At 48.3% G+C, this 11,140-nt stretch overlaps 1 protein-coding gene across 1 annotated transcript in view; it reads right to left on the bottom strand.

Annotated features, from left to right (window-relative positions):
• Positions 1 to 7,478, bottom strand: part of LOC122471657 (low-density lipoprotein receptor-related protein 2-like) — a 43,983-nt gene extending 36,505 nt beyond the window's left edge. Inside the window, exons 1-5 of the mRNA XM_043560518.1 lie at positions 7,314 to 7,478; positions 4,445 to 4,558; positions 2,668 to 2,787; positions 1,984 to 2,223; positions 1,001 to 1,114 (exon numbers count right to left, since the gene is read on the bottom strand). Of these exons, the coding sequence (XP_043416453.1) occupies positions 1,001 to 1,114; positions 1,984 to 2,223; positions 2,668 to 2,787; positions 4,445 to 4,558; positions 7,314 to 7,389 (664 nt within the window). The 5' untranslated portion in view covers positions 7,390 to 7,478. The remainder of the gene's footprint in view (positions 1 to 1,000; positions 1,115 to 1,983; positions 2,224 to 2,667; positions 2,788 to 4,444; positions 4,559 to 7,313) is intronic.
• Between the last annotated feature and the right edge of the window lie 3,662 nt (positions 7,479 to 11,140).

Below are 11,140 nucleotides of genomic sequence, written 5' to 3' on the forward strand. Positions count from 1 at the left end.
ATATTGTTCCACCCACAGAGCGGCCAGCAACCTCTTCCTTAATTTCTCCAGAAATGTGGGTGGTCAGGACCCTTGCCTCAGGAAGCTTTATAGCAATTTATTAATTGCAGTGAATTATCTACACAGGACCAGAAGCCTGTGCTTTGTCCCACTGTTTATGCTTTTACGATCTTACTTGTTCCTTTAGTAGAAAGCTGCTTTCACAGCCTTTAGCAGCACTAAAGGGGCTTCATTATACACATCTAATACCAGATTTGAGGAGGAAATAAGACAGATGACAAAGTGCCTGGAGTCAGGTGCCCCCTCTCCCTCCACAACAACTTGAATCAACAGTGATTTTTATAGTGAGAACTGCAAGGTATTAAAGTTTGAGAGGCGCCTGAATAGCTCAGTCGGTTAAGCATCTGACTTCAGGTCACGATCTCACAGTTCATGAGTCTGAGCCCCACATCAGGTTCTCTGCTGTCCGTGTAGAACCCGTTTTGATCCTCTGTCCCCCTCTCCTTGCCCCTGCCCCGCTCTTGCTCTTTCAAAAACAAGTAGACATTCAAAAAAAAAAAAAAGTTTGAGTTGCTTCCCTCAGTTCTTTCCATCCTCACCAGGAAACAGTCTTCCTAAGTCTTTCTTCAGTTAAATCCTTAGAGAATTCACCATATGGTCCTGAACACACGATGTGCTTCTCAGTAGCAAAGTATGTGTTACTCCAGAATTTTAGGAGCCATGTGGCTTGGGGTATTTAGCTAGTCTATTTCCCTAAAGCCACAACAGGAGAAGAACTCTCAAAGTTTCATGGCGCAAGTAACATTGGCTCAAACTCAGGAGACCAAAACCAAGGCTTGGAACCTGTCACCTGGGATGGAGCCATCACTGAAGGATTAATAGGTGTTTTAGTCCACGCATTCCCAGAGTGTAGACCCTTATGACTACCAAGCAGCACTGGCTTACTTGGTCCAGTTCTCCCCACCCCTGCATCAGGCCAACCCAGCAACGGGGTCCTCACCACATGTGGCGGGCTCATCGGTACCATCTGCGCAGTCTGCTTCCCCGTCACACATCAGGGATTCCAGGATGCATTTCCCTTCGTCACACCTCACAGTGCCTTCTGGACAGGAAGCTGTGGAGGCAGGAAAGCATTCTTTTCTGACAGCACTTGGGGGAAGGGGTGATAGAAACACATTACAGTAAGGTGGCCGCAGTATTTCTAGAACCCAAAGCAAGTCTAGGTAGGAAAGGACGTTGTGTCATTTGAAGCAGGGTTTTCAGGGAACTTGGACTTAAGACTTGATAACAAGGATGTTATGCCACTTGGGCACTGGACTGAAAGAATATTGAATTTGAATTCAATTAGCATTAAGTAGTTCCAATTGAAATGGTGTTACAGTGAGTTAACACGCGCCCTAAAGGAAGACTCTTCTTAAGCCAGTTTAAACATTACAAAAATGTTAGAATCTGAATATATTCAATACTGCAGATTTAATTCTGGAAAGATTGAAGTAGGATTGGGATTTACTGAGAATTTGGAGTTTCTACCACATTGTTGGGGGCGGGGGGGGGGAGGGTGTAGAGAAAAGGAACGTAATACTCATCAAGTGCTTCGTAAGGCAGGGCAGTGGGGGGGAATCCTCTTTTAATGAGAAATTTTCCTCTCCCGTCTTCACTACACCAGGACGGGAGGCACCTGTTAGGAGACTGCCTTCATAAGCCGGTGCTTGGGTGTTCTGTGCATTGGCCACGTTGAGTAGTGGAAACATTCGAGGCAACGCTCAGAGCGGCCACCACAGAGCTATTATTTGAGCACTGCTTTAGGTTTCCATGGATAACTAAATCTCGGTTATTGCTAGGAAACATCCTGTTTTTAGATATAGGATGGAAGTCTCGGTCACAGGAATGAAACGCAGCTTGCAGAAAGCGGCCCGCATAGTACAGCCTTCCCCCTTACACGAAAGGCCAAGGCCGGGGAGGTGGGCGGGGCGGGGGACTCACCACAGGCTTCCTCATCGGAGGAGTCACCGCAGTCATTGACGCCGTTGCACTTCCAGCTATCCATGACACACACCTTGTTCCTGCACTGCCACTGCCCGGCCAGGCAACGGATCGGGGAGCACGGTGCTTCGTCAAGCCCGTCGCCGCAGTCCTTATGCACGTCACAGAGCTCCCAAGCATCACGGCACCGAGAATTTCCCGGACACTGGATTTTTCGGCCAGGACATGCTGTTGGTATCTCTGTCAAAGGCAGGAGTGGGCTCAGGGGGGCAGCGCCCCTGAACTTGCTTGTTCATTCAGGTTTATTCAGGTATTTATGGTCTGTAAGCAGACCATAGGTATTGCTTGTTTATTCAGGTATTTATGGTCTGCTCGTGGATTTGGTCTATAGAAAACCCAGAACTGAAAGGGATGGTAGCGATTAGCGGTGTGGCCCCAACTTTGTATACTCAAGTTCATCCCAGAGGACCTTAAAAAGGCAACGGAGGCAAGAATCTTTTAGGTAATTTTGCAAAAATGCAGAAGTGGATAAAACGTCCCCTCTAATAACAGAGACCATATCTGGAGTGAGCCCATGTGGCATAAGGCTGTTTAGTGACTTGTGTGTTACGCTCAATTCTGTGGGGGTTCCTCGATGCCGCAGACACAGAGAATACGTGTGAAGATACACGAAGTTGTACGTACCACAGTTAACCTCATCGGAGCCATCCAAGCAGTCTCCGGTACCGTCACAGAGCCAGCTAATAGAAATACATTTCCCATCATCACACTGCCAGGCCTGAGGATGTCCACCGCATACTTCCTCTGCAGGCCAGGGGCGGTATCCGGGGGGGCAGAAAGGAAGAGGGGTTTGTCAGGCCACACGCAGCTTTTAAATTTGGGTTTCATATTAAGTCTTGTCATTGGCAAAAGAATAATTAATTCCTGATTCGCCACTGAGTCAATCCTGAACTTGCCTGTCCTTTTCAGGTTATCCTTAAGAACACATTGTATCCCGGCCTCAGGGGTAATCACCTAGCAGCCCGATAAAGCTTATGCTCCCCAACATGCTTCTAGAACACAGTTGTCCGTAAAACCTGTTGTGACTACAGAAGAGTGTTTTGGACCTATGCTGCCCAAAATGGTAGTCACCAGTCTCCTGTAGCTGTGGAGCAACTGTAATGTGACTTGTATGATAAAGGAACTGTATTTATTTAAATAAATTTAAATCTCCACATGTGGCGGACACCTGGGTGGCTCAGTCAGTTAAGCATCCGACTCTTGATTTTGGCTCAGGTCCTGATCTTGTAGTTCGTGAGTTCAAGCCCTGCATCGGGCTCCACACTGACAGTGTGGAACCTGCTTGGGATTCTCTCTCTCTCTCTCTCTCTCTCTCTCTCCCTCTCCCTTTTCCCCTCCTGCACTCACTCACTCTCTCATGCTCTCTCTCGCTCTCAAAATAAACAAACTTAAAAAAAATCTTCACATGTGGCTAATGGCCACTGTAGTGGACAGTACAGTTTTACAAGTTTGCTTCTTCAAATGCCTTTGGTGTTTGAGACTACATCAAGAACTCAGACAACCTGGAGACTGTTAGTTTGGGGCTTAATTAGATCTTCAAATACTTCGAAGTATGCCTTTGGGCAAGTAAACCTGGAGAAGTGGGGTGAAGTATATGGGGGAGCAGAGCACAAGGCATTGATGCAAGTATGAAATTTAATTCTAACCTGCCCTATGACAGGTTTTCACACCAAAGGTTTCACATTAAATTAGTTACAGTAAGTGACCAGTCCAGGAATGTGCATGTGGGGTACAGAAAAGGAATACAGCGCTCTCCAAGTTCTTTGCGGGGGGTGGGGGGGGTTCCTCTTTTAATGAGGAATTTTTTCCCTCCATATTTACCGCACAAGGATGAGAGGCATCTGTTAAGAGGCTCTCCTCATCTATAGGTGTTCAGGTGTCCCTTCTGGGGCTGGGAGCACTCTTAGCACGGAGCCGTTTGAGCTTTATTTCAGGAAGACATTTACCAAGTAGCTAACTTAGCTTCTATTGGTTTTGTAGTTTTCTTTATACTCAATTTGTAAAGATATCTTTTAGTTGAACAAAATCCCTAAGCAAAGCTGAACTAACTTACTGTATATATTTACAAGTAATTGTGTGCGCTGAGGTCTGCCAAGGTTTCCTAAACAGGAATCTGTATGATTGCAGTTTCAGGAACTGCCACATGCTTCAGCCAGAATTTAAGGCGAGAAGCCAGACTTTGGCTGGTTTTTCTATCCCAACCAGCCCTCCACACTCATTTCGATAATAATGCTACCAACACCTACATCCCTAGGTTTACCGACTGAAAGCCTGCAACAATCCAGAAGGCCCAACATTTCCGGATACCCCCTAAGAGGGAAAACCACCAAACCTGGCACCGTCAGCCAGGCACACAGCCTGAGGGGCCACCTAGGAGTCCAGACACAGGGAGGCCGCTCACCACACTGCTCATCAGTTCCGTCGGGGCACTCTCGCTCTCCGTTGCAGAGCCAGGCCACGGGAATGCACCTTTCCCCACAGGCAGCTTGCCTAGTCATGTTGCACCTCACTTGGTCTGCGTTGGATGAAAAAAAAGCAAATCCGTGAGAGTTCCTGGCTATGTTGGCTACAAGGGAGCACCTTTTCGTGGTAAGCTGCCGTCAAGAGGTCATTCAGAAGGCCTTCCGTCAACTCATACTCAGGAAGACACTTGGGGGGATTCAGTATCATAAAATCGCATATGACTTCTGCAGTCGTTACTACATCGGAAATAGTTCTTCAGGTGGTATAAAGTTGGGGAACTGCCATCGCCTGTCCCCATTAGAATAAGGGGCTGGCGTGCACTCTGCTCAAAGAGACACAGGCACTGCTTTCGCTCCGGTTCCGTCTTAAACACTCAGTATGAATAGTTGCACATTTAGAAGTCCAAGGCACTCTAGTTTACTTTTAAGCATGTGCAGACACATCTGAAAATTAGATTAGCATTGTGGGTCCCTACATACCATCTTGATAAGAATGCCTCTCATAGGCCGGTTATAAGCATCTGTTAAGTCTTCAGTTATTTGCAGGAGATTGATTTACACTCTCAGTTTTGTTCAAGTTATGAACTTGTGTTTGTCAACCTTGAATGATTAATGGTCAAAAATCAGCCTGTTATAGAATGTGGTCCCCAGAGGGAGGCTCCAGGAAGGCCTGATTGTACTTAGTTTATTATGCTGTCATAACTTTGAAAAAGAAAGAGCCAGCCTTTGGTTCCTAGAAAAGATGAGCCACATGGCCCATACTAGAAGACTCTGCAAGATGCACTGAAAACCCTGTGCAGTCCTACTCCCTGGGACAATTTCAATATGGAACGGAAAGTGGTGCAAAGTTGTGTAATGGAAGTTGACAACAGAAGGTCGTTGTGTAGACCACAGCTTCTTTGCTAAGGGACCATTTCATAGTCTTACTTGTATCCCTCTAACATAGTGATTTTAGCATAGCTACTCAAGGTATGTTTTTTTTTTTTAAGCTGGCTTGCAAAAAATATTTTAATGAAATATTTAGAAAGTATTGGTTATTAATGAGTAGCTAACAACTTTGCCGATGACTCACATACCATCCAGGCAATCTTACTTAGCTTAACCCAAACCACTGAGAGCAAGTGATGTTACCAACCGCTAATATGGGAGCACAGACTCAGCTGTCAGACTACACAGGTTGGCATTTCAGTGAAACCGCTTACTAACAATAGAACCTTGGGAGAGTCACTTCCTCTCTTTGGATCTCGGTTTTCGGGTCTATAGAAGGAGACTACTAAATAAGTGATCAGAAGAGGAAGAGTCAGAGATGAAACGACCACAAAGCCACTTGGCACAGTATACCCACCATATAAATCTTCATAAAGTGTTAACTCTTTTGCTGCCTCTTCCAGCAGATCCTTCCAGAAGGATCCCAGTTAGGGGTTCAGTCAGCCCTCAGAGACTCATACTGCCAGGTGAGTCACACCTTGAACAATACGGTGCTCTGGTGCTTCTCAGTTTTGAGACCATGTGTGCATCGAGATTCTACACATCTACAGATGCATCTCAAAACATTACTTTTCACTTACGTAGACGCTTGCTGTGAATGAATACGACACTTATTAATATTTTTACTTCTATATTAATTTTTGGGTAGCTTTCTCATAGTCTGTCAATACACAAAGTACAATGATCCCATGCTATTCTAAAACGGACATCCTAAAGAGGTCTTCATGCCAGAGGGCCTTGGTAACCACTGCTTGGTAAAAAACCCAAGTAACTTAAAACGTTCTCCAGGAGTGGTACAAAAAGACCACCCAGAGCAAAGGCTTCTCATCCCTGCAGAGATGCTCTGCCAGGTTAGGCAAAAATCTTGTGGGTGAGAATCCCTCCTGGAAGACAGAGAACTCAGTTAAGTGGTACCTCCTCCAAACTAGTTAACAGCACCTTGACCAGGAGTCTGCACTAGTTAAAATGACCAGCCTTCAATCTATGAGGGCCAGTAACCAGGACCTGTCAAGAGATCAGCATGCCCGCAGGCTGGGTGGTTTGACAAACGCTGAGCACCTCCTACACCTGGCTAGGCCACCAACCAGTCGCCCAGCCAGCCACCATCTGGGAACTGTGGGTGTCTCAGTCACCCTGGGACACGGATTCAGCTCTCCTCTGCCTTGGGGTCTGCCTAAACCCGAGAGGTATCAACAAGTGCTGCAGGAAGTCGCTTCCTAACTGCACCTCCGGCCCAAGCCCCGTCCCCCCACTCCACCCCTGCCCCCGGGGGGGGGGGGGTGCTGCTGTTTCCGGAGGGACTTACCTCTTCCCCAGGCCCCGGGCCTCCACCAGGCTAAATCTGCTGCCTGGGGAACCCTGAGCGAGGGTCCCATCAGAGACCAGGGCTGCAAAGCGGATCCCACTTGGCCACGACACGGCGTGGGGGGGGGGGGGGGTGGGTATTGGAGGCGGGGGAGAAGAAGGTGCGCCCTGCACTCAGTGTGCAGAGAGCTCGCTCCCACAGGCTTGGGGTGGGATGAAGGAAAGACGCCGGGTTTGACCGCTGTGCCCACCTCCTCTTCCACCCACTGGGCAGGCGGGGAAGGAGGAAAGGGCAGAGAAGCAGGGGGCCCCGCGACTCAGCCGGCGGCCCCTCCAGAAGGCCGGACTTCACCCTCCTCTGTGGAAGGTCACTGCAGAAGCGGGGGGGGGGGGGTGCTTCGCGCACACCAGCGAGGGTGCCCCAAGCTCTCCTCCCGCCCCTACAGCGCCTCGCAGCCCGCCACCCCTGCACGCTGCCGTCCCTTCCAGGACGCCCTGCCGCGCGACCCCACTCACCGGTCCCGGAGCCCGCGAGGCCGCCCAGCGCGGCCAGCACCGGCGGCAGGAGCACAAGGAGCGCCCGGAGCCCCATGACGGGGAGGGGACAGGGCTCCTCGGGGCCGGAGTCGCGCTCGCCGGAGGAGACCGCTGGCGGGAGGAGCGCAGGCTGCGCCCGGGGCGGGCTTTCTTCAGCTCGCGCCGCTCATTGGGGATGACGGCGGCGGGGGCGTGGGGAGCACCGCCGCGGCCGGCCCCCGGAGAGGCGCTGCCCTGGACCGAGCCCGGCTGCGGGCTGGACGGCGCCCGCCTCCCCGCGGGGTCTCCCCTCGGGCAGCAGGACAGCGGCCACTCCGCTACCTCGGATCCTGGCCTCCGCCACGCTCGGGGGCCAAGTGGGACTGCTCAGCCGCGCTTAACTACGGGGTTCGAGAACTCTTATGGGCACAGGAATCACCTAGAAATGTTACTCTGCAGACTCTGATCCCGGAGGTGTGGGGCGGGGGCCTGAGAGCCTCTAACAGAATGATCCTCAGGTGACGCCTTGGCTGCTGGTCCTCAGACCTCACTTTGAAACAGCAAACTGAGGACAGCACGGCGGCCGCGGGGCTCAGGAGCCCTTCTCTGCTAGGACTCCCTCCTCTCTGCCTCCTGTCTTCCCAGCGCCCCCAGCCAGAGCCGGGCCCTCCTGCGAGGGGTCTGTACTGACAGCGCGGAGGGGTGGGTCGTCTTGGCCGGCGGTCAGAGTCACAGCACAAAAGCCCCGAGAAACATCATACCGCTTTCCGTGTGTGTCCCCCGCAGGAGTGGAATTACTTTCCTAAACAATGGGACGGGGACGTGCATCTGGTGGCTCCAAGCCAGAGTCCAACATAATCTCTGTAGGGTCACAGACTTACAGGACTGGGAGAATTTGGAGGTCGTTTTATCCAAATGCTGCCATCGGGGGTGAGATGATGGATAAAAAAAAAAAAAGAGAGAGAGAGAGAGAGAGAGAGAGAGCTGGTGACACATTAGCAAAGCCATAGAGCACCCTCCCTTCCCCTTACTAAGCTGTGGCATTCCTTCTTTCCAGTACACCAGGGGATGTGAGTGTCAGATTCTTGGAGAGAACACGCCAGCGGAGTTAGAATTTAGAATGTAAAACCAGCAAGGAACATTTATAGCGTTGGGAAGGGCAAGGCAGCAATAAAACACCAGGAAAAAAAAAATAGAAACAGAAAACTGAATTGCAAAGTGCCTTCTTAGATTTTATTTGCAACACAGTACTCCAACAGCTTTCTTTTAAATCATACCTCTCTTCATGTTCACTGCTGGCCCCATCAAATCACACTTGGAAGATATCAGAATGCCATATGCTCTGAAGTTTTCTTTAAATTCGTTGGGTGCTCTGATTGCATAAGCCGCTTAAAAGGACCCTTCCGCGCTTAACAAAAACCTCTCAAGATATCATAATGATTTCTGCTGAAATGTTGTTGCTTTGGAACCAGATTCTATCGGATGCTTAATGGCATTCGGAGACACAATAGAGCAGCTCAGAGTTTTAAGAATATAGACGCGTTTTCCTCCCAGAGAGGCACCGAAGCCGGTGGTCAGAAGCTGGAATTGCAGTGTGGTAGACCTGGGTTCGAATCTCAGCTAAATGAGGCTATACGTGGATGTAAATGGCAGCTGTATTGTTAGGCAACAGTCAACGTGGGCTCTTAATAACCCATACAGGCTGAGAAAGCCATAGACATGGGTGACAGAAGTAAGAATTTCAGTAGCATTTATATTTGGCTTTAAATCTTTGTATTCTGACTCATTCTTGCTTGGTGACATGTGTGGTCCCACGGTCCTCTGTCTCTCCCCACATTTCACGTCTTCAATCTGTTCTGTCAGCCTGTGGGTGAGCAGAATGATGCCCCCTCCCACACACACACCACCTGAAAAAGGTAAATTCCAATTCCCAGAACCTGTAAATTGTGATTTACTGTTGTTTTGGTTGCAGGATATGAAGAAAATCTGGCCTCACACAGATATGTGTTGCCTGCAAAAGAAGTAACAGTCTTTTCAAAGGATATCTAAATGTAGACGTTCTTCTCTGTTTTTTTTTTTTTTTAATGTTTATTTTTTATTTTTGAAAGAGAGAAGGAGAGAGAGAATCCCAAGCAGGCTCCACGCTGACAGCAGGGAGCTCGTTGACGGGGCTTGAACTCATGAACTGTAAGATCATGACCTGAGCTGAAGTCGGACGCTCAACCGAGCCACCCAGGCGCCCCAATATTCTTCTTTGATATTGTAATTTTCTTCCTCCTACAAAATATAGGTCCTGGCTCTCAGTACCTCAGAATGTGACCTTATTTGGAAATAGGGTCTATGCAGATTTACTCAAGTCCAGGTGAGGGCATTAGAGTGGGCCCTAATCCAATATGACTGGAATCCTCATAAGAGAGAACTGTGGACACAGACATTAGAGAAGAAGACGGTGTGAAGAGACACAGGGAGAAGGCCATGTGATGATGGCAGTAGAAATAGGAATTATGCTACTCAAGCCAAGGAGCACCTGAAGCTACCAGAAGCTGGAAGAGGAATGGACCTTTCTGCTACAGCTTTCGGAGGGAGCATGGACCCCTTGATCGCAAACTCCTGGACTCCAGAACTGTGAGGCAATAAATCTCTGTTCTTCCAAGCAACCCAGTTGCTGGTAGTTTGCTATGTCAGCCCTAGGAAATTGGTGTAGATACGAAGACCAAAATGGTCTTAAGAATGGCCATTTCTTAAAGGGTAATTGCAGTGTGGAATCTGAAACCATGTGAGTGACCGTTTCATACTGTTCTTATTAAAATCCACCAGCCTATTTTATACTTTGAATGGATCTTTCACCCATGCATGACTTTGTAACACCGTGCACTAATCATTTGGAAAATATGGGCTCATTAAGTTATGCTGATAGTCCAAATGTTGACAGTTCCTATCATACAGTAGTTTAAAACTCACATTTGTCACGGCGCCTGGGTGGCTCAGTCGGTTGAGCGTCCGACTTCGGCTCAGGTCATGATCTCGAAGTCCGTGAGTGCAAGCCCCATGTCGGGCTCTGTGCTGACAGCTCAGAGCCTGGAGCCTGTTTCGGATTCTGTGTCTCCCTCTCCCTCTGCCCCTCCCCTGCTCGTGCTCTGTGTCTCTCTCAAAAATAAAATAAACATTAAAAAAAATCACATTTGTTAACATCACTACTGATATCATCTGGAAAGATTTTGACTATTGAGAAGATAGTAAGCTCCTGTTGGTGGACTCACGTTTTCAAATATTGTAATTCTCCCTTGAAAGCTCAAATTATATCATTGGCGACAAATACAGTCAGTTGTTTTCCTTGAAGTGACACAAATGCACCATTCGTTTCTGAGGAACATGTTGCCAAGTACCCAAGTCTGAATAAATAGATGTTTATCATCACAAAATGGCGTTTAGCGAGAAGCGTGACTGGTTACGCTTGCAACTCAGGCAACTGCATAGGTGCTTGCCTCTTCTAAGTCAGGTGGGCAGCAGAAGGGCCTCGTGCAAACTTGCCATTTAGTAACAGAATATTTAAAAGCCATAGACTACAAGGCTAAAATAATAAAATTAATAATTTTTACTGCACAAAGTACATTTTTAAGTTTTTTTTTTTAAGGCATATTTTTAAACTACAAGTATGTGGCAATGAAGAATAACTGACTACTAGTATGGTTTGGTGCCACCACCCTGATTCATGGTAAGGAGCCAGGGGGTTTACCACCACTGGTTTTTGTTTGTCTATTTACCCTCAGGGCAAATGTCAACAAAACAAAAAAAGCAAATATTCTTTTAAAAATAGTTTTGACCTC

Source organism: Prionailurus bengalensis, chromosome B1 (genome assembly GCF_016509475.1).
Source record: "Prionailurus bengalensis isolate Pbe53 chromosome B1, Fcat_Pben_1.1_paternal_pri, whole genome shotgun sequence".
Taxonomy (NCBI): Eukaryota; Metazoa; Chordata; class Mammalia; order Carnivora; family Felidae; genus Prionailurus; species Prionailurus bengalensis.